The 20840-nt window shown below is 37.6% G+C and overlaps 1 protein-coding gene and 1 long non-coding RNA gene across 2 annotated transcripts in view; both read right to left on the bottom strand.

Annotated features, from left to right (window-relative positions):
* Nucleotides 1-9402: 9402 nt before the first annotated feature.
* LOC137047420 (hereditary hemochromatosis protein homolog) lies at nt 9403-12824 on the bottom strand. The gene is made up of 3 exons (XM_067425051.1): nt 12815-12824; nt 12340-12600; nt 9403-9767 (listed from the first exon to the last, which is right to left on the bottom strand). The coding sequence occupies exons 1-3, from the start codon at nt 12822-12824 to the stop codon at nt 9403-9405; spliced, it is 636 nt and encodes a 211-aa protein (XP_067281152.1).
* A 7619-nt stretch (nt 12825-20443) lies between these two features.
* The window catches only part of LOC137047929 (uncharacterized), a 4400-nt gene continuing 4003 nt past the window's right edge, over nt 20444-20840 (bottom strand). Inside the window, exon 5 of the long non-coding RNA XR_010899287.1 lies at nt 20444-20508. This is a non-coding gene — a long non-coding RNA (uncharacterized lncRNA). The remainder of the gene's footprint in view (nt 20509-20840) is intronic.

Raw genomic sequence — 20840 nt, 5'->3', positions numbered from 1 at the left:
CACTTCGCTTCAGAGGGCCTTTATTTACCCCCAGAGCCGGGTATGTTTATTATGAGTGGATGCACTTTTTTGGGCTTTAAACTCAATGGCACCTGTCACTGCTATTTAAAGCTTGGAAACGTCAGGATATTTTGTTAATTTAAAAGGGTGGTAAAACATTCTTTCAAAGGCTTGATTGTGTTTGTGGGGTGCACTGTAACATGTGTTATAGGTACCGTTACTATGCACTGCTCTGTATCTCCTCGTAAAAACGGTCTGATGGTTTCCCTCAGAAATACGCAATGGGCTCAGATTGGTTAGCTGGTCCAGCTGTGTTCTGATTGGCTAACCGTATAGTGCATGTGTTTCGGAAACCCGTACCTTTACCAGCCGTTAAGACTGCGGATCTATAGTGATCGCTACTGAATGGCACCTTTTGTATTTTTAGAACGATTATAGCCGAATATCTGTCGCAAGAACTATTAACCCAAAACCAACACTGAACATTGCCTTTACTATAGTAGCCGAATCAAACACAGAACCATGTTTAGCATCCCTGTAGATCAACAATACATAAAAGCGCAAATCAAAGAATAATTTACACTAATTCCAAGCAAGATCACTGTTGAGATTTTTTTTTTTTTTGTAACGTTAGGTGTTTGTCGGATAACGTTAATTATGAATGAGCATTTAACAAACTGGTTTGCAGAGCCAACAGTGTTATTTGTCTACTTCCTTGCTACAACGTACAATTAACAATACGAACTATTACAGGAAAACACACTGATGAAAGATTAATCATACTTACAGGTTGTGTCCCGTAAACGGCTTCTGTTTTAAAGTTGGAACTGCTCCATCTTTCAGGTCAAGCCGGTGTGCGAATCCTGCATTGAACTAGTGACGATTTTGGAAGCTTTCCTCCGTAAAATGTGCAGCACAGAGATTTGGGTAATAATTATGAATTAAAACTCAATTTTAACCATTGATCCCTAACTGCGGTGTCCCTAGAAAGGCTGAACAAAGCGGACCTGCAATCCAGACCCAGAAAGCGGTCATAGATATATATATGGGGATAGGGATGGGTGATAAATCCATAAATCCATATATTTTTATGAAGAAACATTTAAACTGTTAGATAAATTGTTTGACATTATAAATGCAAAATATTGTTTCCAGGCGTAATGAATTGGCTATAATTATTGTATTATTTATAAACCTGAAGAATATTTTTTTTTAACAAAAATAAATTTGCATAAGAATCTTTCACAATAAATGTATGTAAGCAGCTTATGTAGTGCGTTAAGAATACTGCCTTACAACAGAAAGATACAAAGCAAACATATACAATTCTGTATATACAATTTTGAATTACAATTCAAAAAAGGTATTCTGTTCGGTAGACTTTATCCATTTTTGCCTTGTCTTTTATTTCTCTAAAATTTTCTGGGGCCCCCTTAGAACCTTCTGGAGGACCCCTGGGGGTCCCCGGACCCCAGTTTGAAAACCCCTGATCTAGTGGAAGCGTTCGGCGCAGAATTATCTGTTATGAACCACAGATATCAGATCAAATAGAGCTGACGTGGAGACGACATGAGCGAAGGTCAGGAGTTTCAGTCTCAAATCACCAACATTCACCATGATTTACTGTAAAACCACATGGATTTAATGTTGTTGTCTTTATTTATCTCAGGATTCGTACAACCTTTTGAGATTGAAATTCAAGCACTTTCCAATGGTTTCGTACATTATTTGTACACTATCCAAAATATGCTATTTTTAATGTGATGGTTTGTAAAACTAAAAGTTTAAAGGGGTCTTGTTATTTAGTTTATGTTTTCTTTTAAATGTTTAATCCATTTTGTGGCAAACAAGCATTTTTTATAAATAAAAAAAAAAAGATATGCAGTGCCCACCACTATAACCAGCAGAAGAGCACTTATTAGACTTTCCACTCCTAATATATGGAGAAAAGTACGTAGTCACCAAGTCTCATGAAAAACTAAATTACACAGAAAGCAAGTAAAGAGCTCATTTTATAATAACTGAAGCTGTCGGTCAGTTCAGTGTGAGAATATTGAAGAATAATGGTAATCTATATTTAATAATAACATTAGCATATTATTAAATAGCATAACATTTAACATTTCCCTATACTTTTTTTGCACATTTCTGTTGTAAATAAAAGTTAATTTGATCTGCATATCAATTAATAAACCTTTATGTATACTGCAAAAAATATGGTGCCGGTTTATACTGTAAGATTGGTCTGGGTTATTCACATGCTGAAAGTTTTGCACCCCAGGTAGGCGCTCTACCAAGCCGCAAATATTTTACCTAAACAAAATAAAGTTAAAACTTGCAGATTAATTTTAAGTAGGAGGAAAAATAAATAAATTAATAAATAATTAAATCGATTAAAATCGTAAATCGAGGGGATTTTTTTGTGGCCATATTGCGCAGCCCTAATTAATATATATATATCAGTTGTGCCTGCGCAGATCGATCGAATGAGGAATCTACATAGTATATGTCTATGATCGCGCCAGCTTGATCTCATTAGACAGAAGTTACAGCCGATGGGAAAACTTGATGAGACTCGTCGGGATATGAGGTAAAAAATAACATAAATACTGCTGTGTTTCTCACAGAAACCGATCGGTTCGTATCTTAAGACATCAATGTGTCGTTAGGAGCAGCAGGGTTTTTGTGCACGTTGCCTAAGCATGTTTTTTTTTGTTTGTGTAACAGAGGCCAGCTAGTAGTAGTTGCTGTGCGAGTAAACCTCACTCCTCTGACCTCAAGAGACGCTCTAGCGGCTGACGCTAGAGGTTGTAGCCTTTAGCCTCCTTGTTAGAGCGTACGACTCTCATGCCGGCGGACCTGGGTTCGAGTCCCGGTCTTAACAGTAGGGGTTACATTTGTATGATTTGATTTCTCATATAATTGTTACCCATTCACCCCATTATATGACCGACACACAGCAACGGTTGAGTTAAAAATCTTCATTTGTGTTCGACTGAAGAAACAAACACACCTACATGTTGGATACACTGGGGGTCAGCAGATAAATATCTAATTTTCATTTTGGGGTGAACTATCCCTTTAACATAACCTGTCGGTTAGTGCTAAATATATATAAAAAAATCTTTAAAAAGGTATAAACAATTAAATATATTAAATATAAGCCTGCCATTTTTTGCATCCTAAATTACTGTTTCAAACATTATGACAAAATGTTAATGAATAATCACCCGTGTCCTGTGAGCTGTTCTGGTTCCTCTTGAGCTCCATCAGTGTTTTAAGGTTGATTTGAAGCCACTGTTGTTTATAACGCAGATCATCTCTTTCATTAAAGAGTCTCTTCGATTTCTTACACAACCTAGTCATGAAATCTGCTTTATACACACTCTCACACACACTCATCTGTATGTCATTGAGTTCCACTGAGCTGTTGAATTCATAAATGTCTCCAGATTTTGATATGACACTGTACATGTAGAATAGAGAGAGGATTTCTGGTATGAGGAAAAAAGAAAAACAAAGTTTAAACATAACACCACCCAAATCACAAATCATAATGGAATAAATTGATTAACGTTAAACAAACATGATTACAGTATTCTGTACCAAACTTTACAGCTTCTCTCAACACAACTCTTTTTGCTAATAAACACATTTACTATATGAATGCGTTATATAATAGGCCTACACTAGAAGTGAAAGTAACGTTTCATAGAAAAATACAATGGAGTTTTCTTACCACACCGAGAAGGCAAAATAGCAGAAATCAGGAGCACTTGGATTGAGTACATATTGCGGATGTTTGTTTCGATTTGAATGTGTAACCGCAACCTTCATGCGCACGTAGCCTATTTAGAAACCAAACCAGAGAACACTCTTTTAGCCTAAGTAAAGTTATTTAGGCTACTTAAATAAAGTTGGCTGCATAGTCACAGATTCTAATTTCCCGGATCAATAACTCGTGAGCAAACGCTGTTACTACATAAATACCACCTCTTTACAATCGCAGTAACGTAGACAAGCAGCAGCTTTCTTTCCCTAAGGAAAAAAAAAGCTTTCCTCCGCGGTCGAGGAGCAGACTATTATGGAAGCCCGTTTCCGTCAATAAATAAAAAAAAAAGTAATTGCGACTTTTTATCTCCGAATTCTGACTTTTTTTCTCACAATTGCGAGTTATAAAGTCAGAATTGTGACATATAAAGTCGCAATTGCGAATGATAAAGTCATTGATCTGCCGCGTCCCGACACATATGAGTTGTGTCGTGAACACATTATAATAAGTATTTTAACTGTAGTTTTAGCTGATAATGATGGAATGATTGTCTTATTACCTGAGTGGCATTAATATCTCTGAGCAAACGCGCTCTTGAGGGGATTTTAAATGCAAGCTTGGCACTGAAACAGAACGGATGTGAGGTGATAACGTTCATATTCTGATGTGTTATTATATGGAAATATAATCCCCAGAACATCACCAACTCGCAATTGTGAGAAAAAAAGTCAGAATAGTGAGATAAAAAGTCGCAATTATTATTATTTTTTTTAATTTAGTGGCGGAAACGGGCTTCCATAGTTTACCGTAGTTATTAACGATAACTGTTTATTTTAAGTATTTATTTTAGAGAGAACTGGTTACCATGATACATTATTGTAAAGGTGGTAAATAGCAACACACTTCGATCCGTGATGATTCAAAAACACATATTAGATTCTTAAACAGTTCATTCAAACGAACCGATTCGCTGCAGCGGACCAGACTTTAAACGCTCAGAGGCTAAATCTTCAACTAATTTCTGAGTGACAGATTCATCCTCCAACAGCATTATTTACCATGGGAGTATTACAAATTAAACAGTTACAATATGTATTATTATCATATGTAGCCTATAGTTTACAGTTAAGGCTGCCAGTTTTTTGTCCTGTCAGCTGAAGGAAATAATGATCTGTAGGCTAATTAATATAAATGGAGGTGGTTCAAATAATGAGAATGAATCACTTTATTTTGACAAATTAAATAAAGATGGATCAGCTTATGTTCTGATATTCGTATGCTGTGATCAAGAGCACATGAGGAGTGTTTTAATGACAGTCTGTTATTAAAGTGGATCATCGTTTGTTTGTGTGTAAATTAACGATCATCAGTTCTCTCTCTCTCTCTCTCTCTCTCTCTCTCTCTCTCTCTCTCTCTCTCTCACACACACACACACACACACACACACACACACACACACACACACACACACACACACACACACACACACACACACACACACACACACACCTGCTGTGGTCTGTTATTGACACTCAATCTGACCACATCTGCATGACACATCAATGATATTTATTGATGATTCCTGTAAACATGCCACACATATAAACCCATATTGCTCACACAAGAGTGTAAACACAGTAAATATGATGATACTTTTGGTTATTTAGCAGGACACTGCACAATATAGAGGATATCAAAGCGGCATTCTGCCCTCTGCTGGTTACAGTAATCCCTTAAAGCTCTTGAATAATGAGACAAAGACACAAAACCTCTTAATACTGTCCTGTGCTTTGGTTCATCTCTGCTTCAGTCAAGAGAAAACATTAAATCTACAGTAAAATCATTCAAACTGGCAGAAAAATAACTCTAGTATAAATATATAACTCTACTGCATACTTTTAGGCAAGACTAAAAAAAAGACAATCCTTCGGTTTCACAGACAAAAGCTAGTCCCAGATTAAAATACGTTTGAGCTGCTTACACGGAAAGAAACTTACAGTGACGTATCCTAAAATACAGTAACAGTGCCATTGTTTCATCTCAAGACTCACACCACATGTTTATAAAAAATACATAAATGTCCAAAAAGAACTAAGGCCTAATACTGGCTTAATTTAAGCCTGTCTGTGTAACTGAGCCAAATATATTTACAATTATTTATAGCACTGATGCATTGAATACAAGACAGTACAAGCAACGTACAACATGAAAAACAGTGTAATGTGCAGATAAAGTATTTTAGACCATATTTCACTATAAAATGCAACATTGTTAAAGAGTTTATTTATTACCCTGATGACGTTTCCTGAACTAGAAAACACTATTTTAACCTCCCCTGGTACTGTATGTACAGGGTCTCCATGACTCAGTGAGTTACTTTTCTTCTCTATTGTGCCGTATATCCGAGGGAAACGCTTCTCAAACAAGAACAAATGTGGGCGGGGCTTGATTGTGTCTGTGGGGAATTGATTGGATGATTGGATGGTGGTGGTTTGCTATTGGCCGATCTCATGTGAGTTTGTATGTTTTTTTTGTGTATGTTTTGCTCTTATAGAATTGTTACCCATTCACATGATTATATGACCGACACACAGCAACGGTTGAGTTAAAAATCTTAATTTGTGTTCTCCTGAAGAAACAGACCACACCTACATGTTGGATGCCCTGGGGGTGAGCAGATAAACATCACAGGCTCATTTTTGGGTGAACTAACCCTTTAAAATGCTGATTAAAAAATTCTCAGTAACACTTTATTTTAGTGTCCAATTCTCATATTAACTAGTTGCTTATTGTCATGCATATTACTAGGACATTGGCTGTTTATTGGTACTTATAAAGCACATATTAAAGTGTTATTCTGCATGACCATATTCTACATCCCTTAATCTAAACTACCTTACTAACTATTATAATCAGTAATTAAGAGTTTATTGAGATAAAAGTCATAGTGTCACATGCCTGTCCTGTCTCGTGAGCACACGTGGTGTTTTGTTAGTTTGGGTTATGCGCTCCTGTCTCTGTCTTGATCCCACGCCTCTTGTTCTCTCATTATTGGTTTCATTTGTCCCAGCTGTGGTCCCTCATTCCCTGCCTGATTTGTCCCCTTTATAAGCTCCCGGTGTTTGTTAGTCTTTGTCAGATCGTCGTTGTGTCTACGTCTCCCGGTTCCCCGTGTTGGTATGTTTTAAGTATTTCTAGTTTAAGTTTTTCCCCCTCGTGGGTTTTGTTTTGTGATGATGTTTTATTTGGTTAATAAATCCTTATATTCTGCACTTGAGTCCTCACTCCTATTTTCCCCTAAGTTTACATAACACATAATTAATAGTGATAGCTGGACCCTAAACTAAAGTCTGACCATATTCTCTTTTTAAAAACACCAGTAGGAAATACAAACTACAATTAAAATCTAAACTACTGACATAAATTACTCCCGTTATTTATATTTCGTTGAAATTAACTTAAGCATTACTGAGGTTTGGCAGTGAGATGTCCTTGGATCTGCAGCGTCCTAAAATACAGAATAACAGCATTATAATACTATATGATATATATATATAATACACTAATTATTCTAAGAGAAACTACTGATCTTACTTGGCGGTGTTAACAGCAGGGTATTCTGGGTAACGGTGTTCTGATCTGTGTCTTCTCTCTCCATGGCTGGAAAAAACAAAAACAAATTTCCCATCATGTCTGCCTGACTAAACTATAAATAGAATTAAAAATATATATAAACCCATTTTAACTCACCAAAGTCCAGCAGAGAGATGATTTTGGAGCCCATTGCACCTAGAAAATTCATAAAGGGCACGTTCAGTGAGTCTGTCTGTGTGTGTGTGTGTGTGTGTGTGTGTGTGTGTGTGTGTGTGTGTGTGTGTGTGTGTGTGATGAATTCAGATGTTCTGACCTCGAGCAGCTCCTGGAGTCGCTTCAGTGTCACAAAGACTTTGAGTGTCATGAAGCTCCTCAGCTGAAAGAGACGACAGAGAGGAATGATTCAAACAGACCTGAACAACGTGTGTGTGTGTGTGTGTGTGTGTGTGTGTGTGTGTGTGTGTGTGTGTGTGTGTGTGTGTGTGTGTGTGTGTCATGAAGCTCCTCAGCTGAAAGAGACGACAGAGAGGAACGATTCAAACAGACCTGAACAACGTGTGTGTGTGTGTGTGTGTGTGTGTGTGTGTGTGTGTGTGTGTGTGTGTCATGAAGCTCCTCAGCTGAAAGAGACGATAGAGAGGAACGATTCAAACAGACCTGAACAACGTGTGTGTGTGTGTGTGTGTGTGTGTGTGTGTGTGTGTGTGTGTGTGTGTGTGTGTGTGTGTGTGTCATGAAGCTCCTCAGCTGAAAGAGACGATAGAGAGGAACGATTCAAACAGACCTGAACAACGTGTGTGTGTGTGTGTGTGTGTGTGTGTGTGTGTGTGTGTGTGTGTGAGTGTGTGTGTGTGTGTGTGTGTCATGAAGCTCCTCAGCTGAAAGAGATGACAGAGAGGAACGATTCAAAACATACCTGAACAACGTGTGTGTTTGTGTGTGTGTGTGTGTGTGTGTGTGTGTGTGTGTGTGTGTGTTCAGGACCTACTCTGAATCTCCTCCACTCTGGGATCTGTGGGGTTTTCATCATCTGAATCATTTAAAGCAGCAGCAAAACCTCGACATACTTCTGGTCCTGATGGAGTTCAGAATGAAATGATGATTATTAAACGTGTTCATATATTTAGTCATGATCACAGTGAGGCTGTACAGTGACAGTGAAACAAACATTTAAATGCAGTTTTCATTTTGGGTTTTTAGCAGTTCACACTCACTGATTTCCTCCAACAGTTCTGGTTCCATCTGTGCTTTATGAAGGGCTGCAGAATCACATGAAATGATAAATAACACAGAACTCAGTCTCATCATCTCATCTCCTCTATACTGTAACAGTGTTAATGTGTGTGAGATGATCTCAGTGTGCTTTGAGTTATTCAGTGTCAACTCTTCATGAGACATATGGACATGTGTGGTGTGTAACTTCTAGAAGAGTCAGACTCACCTGATAGTGGCACGAGTGATGCAGTCTTCAGTGTGTCCTGCGCTTCTGAAATGGTAAACATTAGCACACTCAGTCTCCTCTTCTGAACATATTTATGTCTTTTTAAGAGACTTAAATCATACTCACTTTGATGTTTAACAGACTTTCTCAGTTGATAAGATGTGAGGACAATGATGGGGAAAACTATCAAAACACAAACTGCAAATCCAATTACTGTATCCAACGACCACAGTGAGCGGCTTGCATTGTCATTACGAAAGGCATCTTCATCTGTCACAGAGCAAAGGTGCATTATCTGTCGAGGTTTGGTGTAAAATCACACGTAACACTGATAATGGTCATTGGGATGGGTCACTCATATCTGCCTCAGTTTGGAGCTCTTCAGCTCTTTTACTATTCTTTGTCGTGTTCTAGGTCATTTTAATATGATTCGTTTTACTACAGACAAACCACTAATAGACACCAAACAACCTTTTACTGATTTTTAAAAACATTCAGACATTTCACTAGTCATTCTAGTCGGAGGATCTGCGATTCTGTATGAGCAAAAGCTTTAGTGAAGATTTGATCATCCCTCAACTGAAAACAGCACAGACTAATGATTGATCTTGAGAATCCATATAGTCAGACTCTGTTTTTTATTGATGGTGACGTTACCCCTGCGGTTGATGGTGTTACCCCAGCGGATGATGAGCGGTTCAGTCAGACTCTGGTGCTCCACCACACACTCATACTGATAACTTTCATACGGCAGGATCTCCAGGCTCGTCCTCAGCTGAAAGGATCCGTCTGCGTTCGGTCTGACTCCCTCTGAGTTCAGCTGCTCATCAGGTAAAGCCGTCTGATGGTGTCTGATCTCCATCTGCACATCTTTAGGGGAGAAGCCTGTGGCCAAACACACCAGCAGCTGCTTGACTGAAGATCCAGACGCTTTTACAAGAGTGTGAACACGAGGACGAGCTGCAGGACAGACAGACACGAGTCCTTAAAATAACACACCAGCATGAAAGAATGCATTCAACACAATCTGATGCAAACTTAGCCTGGGAAAACCCAGACAACTTCCGGCAAATTTAGATTTGCTCTGCAAGTAGTCTGGCAAAGAGCTCATTCAAACCCATTTCTAAATCCGTTGAAATCGTGGCACCAATCAGAAACATCGGGGTGGGCTTTACACGATGACGACAGCAGAACAACGGTGAAGCAGATTTTGTACATTACTAAGATGGATGCCGCCGTGAACATCACTCGTTCGAATCAGCTATTGTTTCTGTTTTAAGCGATTTAAGCTTTTCCTTTTCTTTACAACCCGAGCAAAGAACAACACTCGGCTACCAGATGTGGATTACACCGGCTACTGTGATGAGGAGGATGGGGAGTGTGACCATGTGCTAACACACACACACACACACACACACACACACACACACACACACACACACACACACACACACACACACACACACACACACACACACACACACACACACACACACACACACACACCTCTGGATCTGGTCTTTCTGTGCCTATCCTCACAGTAGATCTAGTAGTTATGTAAAAATTGTAAAAAGCTAGCATCCCAGCTAGCAGGGAACGTTCTCAGAACTTTGGCTAACATTCCCTACAAGTTTGGTTAACGTTCTGAAGAAAACATTTGAATGTAATGTTTAATGAATATTTTAAGAATGTTTTCTCATTTAAAAAATGTTCCTATAGCGTTAAATGCAAACCAAGATATAACATTTTAACTGCAACATTCAAATGATGTTTTAGTAATGTTTCTGAGGTAACAAGTTGTAAAATGATCTTAAAAAAACATTGTCCCAAAGTTTCATAATAACAAAGGAAGAACATATGGAGGACTAAATTACTCAAAATGAAATAATTCAATAAATAATGAATTCAATGAAACAACAATTAAATGTACCAGTTTATTCTGAAATAAATAAATAAATAAATAAATCATGTATTTCTATTTATTAATTTAATAATTAAATCATTAATTTAATTAAATATAAAATAATTAATTAAATAAATAAATGTTTACATGAAATTGTTTAATATATTTCACAATTACCTCTTACACACACACCATTGCTATGTTTAAAAATCTTTTTTTTCATTATTTAATGTGCTTTTTCAGAAAGACGTTTTTCATAATATATGCTGCATTTACGAATGACGGCTATTTGTCGAATCATGCATTTCCAAAGCACCAACTTTTTCATAATAATAGAGTACATTTCACAAATGCCAATCAACAGGCAGTGGGCGGAGCATGGCGCTGATTGGACAATCCTTTCAGATTGATTACTTTTTTCTGTCTGGGTCTGGCATAGCCTGGATGCCAGCCGAACTTAGTCCCGCCCAGAATTTTTTTAGGTGGGGCAATTTCTGACTAGAATTGAGTATGACTTCGTCAGGCTAGGTCTGGCAAGTAGCAAGGGGAAATATGGGAATTGATTGGAAACTAATATGGAGGTAGGAATTGATCAAGATAAAAACGCACTGCCTTAAACACAGCCACAGTTCTCATAGTTTTAAAATAGTCAAAATACATTTTCAGTCACAAATAAGAAATGAGAAGCACCCTTGGTGTTCTGTGATGTCATCACCACACCACACACAGATGATCTGTCATATCTGTCTCTTCAACTTCTAACCAATCAGCGCCATGCTCCGCCCACTGCCTGTTGATTGGCATTTGTAAAATGTCCTCTATTATTATGAAAAAAAATCTTCGGAAAAAATGTCTTTTTGAAAAAGCACATTAAATAATGAAAAAATAGATTTTTAAACATAGCAATAGTGTGTGTGGAAGAGGTAATTGTGAAATATATTAAACAATTTCATGTGATTTTACAAAACAAATAGATACATTTATTTATTTAATTAATTATTTAATTGGACACTATTATCAGCTATTATCAAATTTATTTTACAACAACGGCAAAAGTCGCCGGAAGCCATTTCAACATCTTCCTCAAAATCACAAACAGAGAATTACTGTCAGAGTCTCAGATGATTCACCGTCGTTCTGCCTACGTCATTGTGCGTTGGTGACACACACACACACACACACACACACACACACACACACACACACACACACACACACACACACAGTCGTGTTTCCATGTTTTATGGGGACTTTCCATAGGCGTAATGGATTTCATACTGTACGAACTGTACATCCTATCCCCCTACACTGCCCCTGCCCCTAAACCTACCCATCACAGGAAACATTCTGCATTTTTACTTTTTCAAAAAAACTCCTTCTGTGCGATTTATAAGCTGTTTTCCTCATGGGGACCTAAAAATGTCCCCACAAGGACAAGGATTTCGGATATTGCCATCTTTGTGGGGACATTTTGTCCCCATAACGTAGGGATTACCAGGTCACACACACACACACACACACACACACACACTCACCCCTTTGGAAATGATTTGTCTATGAAGCTTTGCCAGACCATAACTCAGTACTACTGAGAATGCTCTGGTTTTAACCATGCTAATGCAAACTCACACTTCATGATGATCTTTCCCTTTCGCTGAAGGTCGGTGACGCTGCTTAACGTCTTCACACATTTCCTCTTCAGGCTGGAAACTGATTCTCTGTCCCATGTGACGTTATGGTCAAGGACTAAAGGCTTCCAGTGCATTGAGAGGTCAAAGGTCAAGGTCTGGCCATCATAGGCGTATTCATCAGTGCCTTGAGGAAACATCACTGAACCATCAGAGCGACGCTCAACCGCACAGCCGTGCCTCCACTGAACAACATGAACATCTGAAGAGAAACAGAGGATTAAAGGAGATCACTTTTAAAATACCGCCTTTCATACTCAACTTAAAAAAAGCATAACTGGTGCGACGATGATGTAGCGTAAGTGTTTGAACCGCAAGAGGCATTACACTTTCTGTCTAAGTTCAATAAGGAAGGCGGTCTGGCGGAAGCAAGATATTTTACTTTATATAGTTTTAAATATGGATATTTTTCTTACACAAACCCATCACTTCGCTTCAGAGGGCCTTTATTTACCCCCAGAGCCGGGTATGTTTATTATGAGTGGATGCACTTTTTTGGGCTTTAAACTCAATGGCACCTGTCACTGCTATTTAAAGCTTGGAAACGTCAGGATATTTTGTTAATTTAAAAGGGTGGTAAAACATTCTTTCAAAGGCTTGATTGTGTTTGTGGGGTGCACTGTAACATGTGTTACTAGGTACCGTTACTATGCACTGCTCTGTATCTCCTCGTAAAAACGGTCTGATGGTTTCCCTCAGAAATACGCAATGGGCTCAGATTGGTTAGCTGGTCCAGCTGTGTTCTGATTGGCTAACCGTATAGTGCATGTGTTTCGGAAACCCCTTACCTTTACCAGCCGTTAAGACTGCGGATCTATAGTGATCGCTACTGAATGGCACCTTTTGTATTTTTAGAACGATTATAGCCGAATATCTGTCGCAAGAACTATTAACCCAAAACCAACACTGAACATTGCCTTTACTATAGTAGCCGAATCAAACACAGAACCATGTTTAGCATCCCTGTAGATCAACAATACATAAAAGCGCAAATCAAAGAATAATTTACACTAATTCCAAGCAAGATCACTGTTGAGATTTTTTTTTTTTTTGTAACGTTAGGTGTTTGTCGGATAACGTTAATTATGAATGAGCATTTAACAAACTGGTTTGCAGAGCCAACAGTGTTATTTGTCTACTTCCTTGCTACAACGTACAATTAACAATACGAACTATTACAGGAAAACACACTGATGAAAGATTAATCATACTTACAGGTTGTGTCCCGTAAACGGCTTCTGTTTTAAAGTTGGAACTGCTCCATCTTTCAGGTCAAGCCGGTGTGCGAATCCTGCATTGAACTAGTGACGATTTTGGAAGCTTTCCTCCGTAAAATGTGCAGCACAGAGATTTGGGTAATAATTATGAATTAAAACTCAATTTTAACCATTGATCCCTAACTGCGGTGTCCCTAGAAAGGCTGAACAAAGCGGACCTGCAATCCAGACCCAGAAAGCGGTCATAGATATATATATGGGGATAGGGATGGGTGATAAATCCATAAATCCATATATTTTTATGAAGAAACATTTAAACTGTTAGATAAATTGTTTGACATTATAAATGCAAAATATTGTTTCCAGGCGTAATGAATTGGCTATAATTATTGTATTATTTATAAACCTGAAGAATATTTTTTTTTAACAAAAATAAATTTGCATAAGAATCTTTCACAATAAATGTATGTAAGCAGCTTATGTAGTGCGTTAAGAATACTGCCTTACAACAGAAAGATACAAAGCAAACATATACAATTCTGTATATACAATTTTGAATTACAATTCAAAAAAGGTATTCTGTTCGGTAGACTTTATCCATTTTTGCCTTGTCTTTTATTTCTCTAAAATTTTCTGGGGCCCCCTTAGAACCTTCTGGAGGACCCCTGGGGGTCCCCGGACCCCAGTTTGAAAACCCCTGATCTAGTGGAAGCGTTCGGCGCAGAATTATCTGTTATGAACCACAGATATCAGATCAAATAGAGCTGACGTGGAGACGACATGAGCGAAGGTCAGGAGTTTCAGTCTCAAATCACCAACATTCACCATGATTTACTGTAAAACCACATGGATTTAATGTTGTTGTCTTTATTTATCTCAGGATTCGTACAACCTTTTGAGATTGAAATTCAAGCACTTTCCAATGGTTTCGTACATTATTTGTACACTATCCAAAATATGCTATTTTTAATGTGATGGTTTGTAAAACTAAAAGTTTAAAGGGGTCTTGTTATTTAGTTTATGTTTTCTTTTAAATGTTTAATCCATTTTGTGGCAAACAAGCATTTTTTATAAATAAAAAAAAAAAGATATGCAGTGCCCACCACTATAACCAGCAGAAGAGCACTTATTAGACTTTCCACTCCTAATATATGGAGAAAAGTACGTAGTCACCAAGTCTCATGAAAAACTAAATTACACAGAAAGCAAGTAAAGAGCTCATTTTATAATAACTGAAGCTGTCGGTCAGTTCAGTGTGAGAATATTGAAGAATAATGGTAATCTATATTTAATAATAACATTAGCATATTATTAAATAGCATAACATTTAACATTTCCCTATACTTTTTTTGCACATTTCTGTTGTAAATAAAAGTTAATTTGATCTGCATATCAATTAATAAACCTTTATGTATACTGCAAAAAATATGGTGCCGGTTTATACTGTAAGATTGGTCTGGGTTATTCACATGCTGAAAGTTTTGCACCCCAGGTAGGCGCTCTACCAAGCCGCAAATATTTTACCTAAACAAAATAAAGTTAAAACTTGCAGATTAATTTTAAGTAGGAGGAAAAATAAATAAATTAATAAATAATTAAATCGATTAAAATCGTAAATCGAGGGGATTTTTTTGTGGCCATATTGCGCAGCCCTAATTAATATATATATATCAGTTGTGCCTGCGCAGATCGATCGAATGAGGAATCTACATAGTATATGTCTATGATCGCGCCAGCTTGATCTCATTAGACAGAAGTTACAGCCGATGGGAAAACTTGATGAGACTCGTCGGGATATGAGGTAAAAAATAACATAAATACTGCTGTGTTTCTCACAGAAACCGATCGGTTCGTATCTTAAGACATCAATGTGTCGTTAGGAGCAGCAGGGTTTTTGTGCACGTTGCCTAAGCATGTTTTTTTTTGTTTGTGTAACAGAGGCCAGCTAGTAGTAGTTGCTGTGCGAGTAAACCTCACTCCTCTGACCTCAAGAGACGCTCTAGCGGCTGACGCTAGAGGTTGTAGCCTTTAGCCTCCTTGTTAGAGCGTACGACTCTCATGCCGGCGGACCTGGGTTCGAGTCCCGGTCTTAACAGTAGGGGTTACATTTGTATGATTTGATTTCTCATATAATTGTTACCCATTCACCCCATTATATGACCGACACACAGCAACGGTTGAGTTAAAAATCTTCATTTGTGTTCGACTGAAGAAACAAACACACCTACATGTTGGATACACTGGGGGTCAGCAGATAAATATCTAATTTTCATTTTGGGGTGAACTATCCCTTTAACATAACCTGTCGGTTAGTGCTAAATATATATAAAAAAATCTTTAAAAAGGTATAAACAATTAAATATATTAAATATAAGCCTGCCATTTTTTGCATCCTAAATTACTGTTTCAAACATTATGACAAAATGTTAATGAATAATCACCCGTGTCCTGTGAGCTGTTCTGGTTCCTCTTGAGCTCCATCAGTGTTTTAAGGTTGATTTGAAGCCACTGTTGTTTATAACGCAGATCATCTCTTTCATTAAAGAGTCTCTTCGATTTCTTACACAACCTAGTCATGAAATCTGCTTTATACACACTCTCACACACACTCATCTGTATGTCATTGAGTTCCACTGAGCTGTTGAATTCATAAATGTCTCCAGATTTTGATATGACACTGTACATGTAGAATAGAGAGAGGATTTCTGGTATGAGGAAAAAAGAAAAACAAAGTTTAAACATAACACCACCCAAATCACAAATCATAATGGAATAAATTGATTAACGTTAAACAAACATGATTACAGTATTCTGTACCAAACTTTACAGCTTCTCTCAACACAACTCTTTTTGCTAATAAACACATTTACTATATGAATGCGTTATATAATAGGCCTACACTAAGTGAAAGTAACGTTTCATAGAAAAATACAATGGAGTTTTCTTACCACACCGAGAAGGCAAAATAGCAGAAATCAGGAGCACTTGGACTGAGTACATATTGCGGATGTTTGTTTCGATTTGAATGTGTAACCGCAACCTTCATGCGCACGTAGCCTATTTAGAAACCAAACCAGAGAACAGTCTTTTAGCCTAAGTAAAGTTATTTAGGCTACTTAAATAAAGTTGGCTGCATAGTCACAGATTCTAATTTCCCGGATCAATAACTCGTGGGCTAACGCTGTTACTAGCTACATAAATACCACCTCTTTACAATCGCAGTAACGTAGACAAGCAGCAGCTTTCTTTCCCTAAGGAAAAAAAAAAAGCTTTCCTCCGCGGTCGAGGAGCAGACTATTATGGAAGCCCGTTTCCGCCACTAAATAAAAAAAAGTAATTGCGACTTTTTATCTCCGAATTCTGACTTTTTTTCTCACAATTGCAAGTTATAAAGTCAGAATTGTGAGATATAAAGTCGCAATTGCGAATGATAAAGTCATTGATCTGCCGCGTCCCGACACATATGAGTTGTGTCGTGAACACATTATAATAAGTATTTTAACTGTAGTTTTAGCTGATAATGATGGAATGATTGTCTTATTACCTGAGTGGCATTAATATCTCTGAGCAAACGCGCTCTTGATGGGATTTTAAATGCAAGCTTTGGCACTGAAACAGAACGGATGTGAGGTGATAACGTTCATATTCTGATGTGTTATTATATGGAAATATAATCCCCAGAACATCACCAACTCGCAATTGTGAGAAAAAAAGTCAGAATAGTGAGATAAAAAGTCGCAATTATTATTATTTTTTTTTAATTTAGTGGCGGAAACGGGCTTCCATAGTTTACCGTAATTATTAACGATAACTGTTTATTTTAAGTATTTATTTTAGAGAGAACTGGTTACCATGATACATTATTGTAAAGGTGGTAAATAGCAACACACTTCGATCCGTGATGATTCAAAAACACATATTAGATTCTTGAACAGTTCATTCAAACGAACCGATTCGCTGCAGCGGACCAGACTTTAAACGCTAATAGAGGCTAAATCTTCAACTAATTTCTGAGTGACAGATTCATCCTCCAACAGCATTATTTACCATGGGAGTATTACAAATTAAACAGTTACAATATGTATTATTATCATATGTAGCCTATAGTTTACAGTTAAGGCTGCCAGTTTTTTGTCCTGTCAGCTGAAGGAAATAATGATCTGTAGGCTAATTAATATCAATGGAGGTGGTTCAAATAATGAGAATGAATCACTTTATTTTGACAAATTAAATAAAGATGGATCAGCTTATGTTCTGATATTCGTATGCTGTGATCAAGAGCACAATAATGAGGAGTGTTTTAATGACAGTCTGTTATTAAAGTGGATCATCGTTTGTTTGTGTGTAAATTAACGATCATCAGTTCTCTCTCTCTCTCTCTCTCTCTCTCTCTCTCTCTCTCTCTCTCTCTCTCTCACACACACACACACACACACACACACACACACACACACCTGCTGTGGTCTGTTATTGACACTCAATCTGACCACATCTGCATGACACATCAATGATATTTATTGATGATTCCTGTAAACATGCCACACATATAAACCCATATTGCTCACACAAGAGTGTAAACACAGTAAATATGATGATACTTTTGGTTATTTAGCAGGACACTGCACAATATAGATGATTTCAAAGCGGCATTCTGCCCTCTGCTGGTTACAGTAATCCCTTAAAGCTCTTGAATAATGAGACAAAGACACAAACCTCTTAATACTGTCCTGTGGCTTGGTTCATGCTTCAGTCAAGAGAAAACATTAAATCTACAGTAAAATCATTCAAACTGGCAGAAAAATAACTCTAGTATAAATATATAACTCTACTGCATACTTTTAGGCAAGACTAAAAAAAAGACAATCCTTCGGTTTCACAGACAAAAGCTAGTCCCAGATTAAAATACGTTTGAGCTGCTTACACGGAAAGAAACTTACAGTGACGTATCCTAAAATACAGTAACAGTGCCATTGTTTCATCTCAAGACTCACACCACTGATGCCATGTTTATAAAAAATACATAAATGTCCAAAAAGAACTAAGGCCTAATACTGGCTTAAGTTAAGCCTGTCTGTGTAACTGAGCCAAATATATTTACAATTATTTATATCACTGATGCATTGAATACAAGACAGTACAAGCAACGTACAACATGAAAAACAGTGTAATGTGCAGATAAAGTATTTTAGACCATATTTTACTATAAAATGCAACATTGTTAAAGAGTTTATTTATTACCCTGATGACGTTTCCTGAACTAGAAAACACTATTTTAACCTCCCCTGGTACTGTATGTACCATGACTCAGTGAGTTACTTTTCTTCTCTATTGTGCCGTATATCCGAGGGAAACGCTTCTCAAACAGGAACAAATGTTGGGCGGGGCTTGATTGTGTCTGTGGGGAATTGATTGGATGGTGGTGGTTTGCTATTGGCCGATCTCATGTGAGTTTGTATGTTTTTTTTGTGTGTATGTTTTGCTCTTATAGAATTGTTACCCATTCACATGATTATATGACCGACACACAGCAACGGTTGAGTTAAAAATCTTAATCTGTGTTCTCCTGAAGAAACAAACACACCTACATGTTGGATGCCCTGGGGGTCAGCAGATAAACATCACAGGCTCATTTTTGGGTGAACTAACCCTTTAAAATGCTGATTAAAAAAATTCTCAGTAACACTTTATTTTAGTGTCCAATTCTCATATTAACTAGTTGCTTATTGTCATGCATATTACTAGGACATTGGCTGTTTATTAGTACTTATAAAGCACATATTAATGTGTTATTCTGCATGACCATATTCTACATCCCTTAATCTAAACTACCTTACTAACTATTATAATCAGTAACTAAGAGTTTATTGAGATAAAAGTCATAGTGTCACATGCCTGTCCTGTCTCGTGAGCACACATGGTGTTTTGTTAGTTTGGGTTATGCGCTCCTGTCTCTGTCTTGATCCCACGCCTCTTGTTCTCTCATTATTGGTTTCATTTGTCCCAGCTGTGGTCCCTCATTCCCTGCCTGATTTGTCCCCTTTATAAGCTCCCGGTGTTTGTTAGTCTTTGTCGGATCGTCGTTGTGTCTACGTCTCCCGGTTCCCCGTGTTGGTATGTTTTGAGTTTTAAGTATTTCTAGTTTATGTTTTTTCCCCCTCGTGGTTTTGTTTTGTGATGATGTTTTTTTGTTGTTGTTAATAAATCCTTATATTCTGCACTTGAGTCCTCACTCCTATTTTCCCCTAAGTTTACATAACACATAATTAATAGTGATAGCTGGACCCTAAACTAAAGTCTGACCATATTCTCTTTTTAAAAACACCAGTAGGAAATACAAACTACAATTAAAATCTAAACTACTGACATAAATTACTCCCGTTATTTATATTTCGTTGAAATTAACTTAAGCATTACTGAGGTTTGGCAGTGAGATGTCCTTGGATCTGCAGCGTCCTAAAATACAGAATAACAGCATTATAATACTATATGATATATATATATAATACACTAATTCTTTTAAGAGAAACTACTGATCTTACTTGGCAGTGGTAACAGCAGGGTATTCTGGGTAACGGTGTTCTGATCTGTGTCTTCTCTCTCCATGGCTGGAAAAAACAAAAACAAATTTCCCATCATGTCTGCCTGACTAAACTATAAATAGAATTAAAAATATATATAAACCCATTTTAACTCACCAAAGTCAGGCAGAGAGATGATTTTGGAGCCCATTGCACCTAGAAAATTCATAAAGGGCACGTTCAGTGAGTCTGTCTGTGTGTGTGTGTGTGTGTGTGTGTGTGTGTGTGTGTGATGAATTCAGATGTTCTAACCTCGAGCAGCTCCTGGAGTCGCTTCAGTGTCACAAAGACTTTGAGTGTCATGAAGCTCCTCAGCTGAAAGAGACGATAGAGAGGAACGATTCAAACAGACCTGAACAACGTGTGTGTGTGTGTGTGTGTGTGTGTGTGTGTGTGTGTGTGTGTGTGTGTGTGTGTGTGTCATGAAGCTCCTCAGCTGAAAGAGACGACAGAGAGGAACGATTCAAACAGACCTGAACAACGTGTGTGTGTGTGTGTGTGTGTGTGTGTGTGTGTGTGTGTGTGTGTGTGTGTGTGTGTGTGTGTGTGTGTGTGTGAGTGTGTGTGTGTGTGTGTGTGTGAGTGTGTGTGTGAGTGTGTGTGTGTGTGTGTCATGAAGCTCCTCAGCTGAAAGAGACGATAGAGAG

This window comes from Pseudorasbora parva, chromosome 19 (assembly GCF_024679245.1).
Source record: "Pseudorasbora parva isolate DD20220531a chromosome 19, ASM2467924v1, whole genome shotgun sequence".
NCBI classification, from domain to species: Eukaryota; Metazoa; Chordata; class Actinopteri; order Cypriniformes; family Gobionidae; genus Pseudorasbora; species Pseudorasbora parva.
This window is presented reverse-complemented; position numbering and strand designations above follow the sequence as displayed.

Bases quoted from the DNA above. Each gene is read 5' to 3' on its own strand.
- LOC137047420 (XM_067425051.1), bottom strand. The intron at 9,768-12,339 runs GTGAGTTTGCAT...TCTGTCCTGCAG, and splicing joins GGGAAAGATCATCATGAAGT to CTCGTCCTCGTGTTCACACT.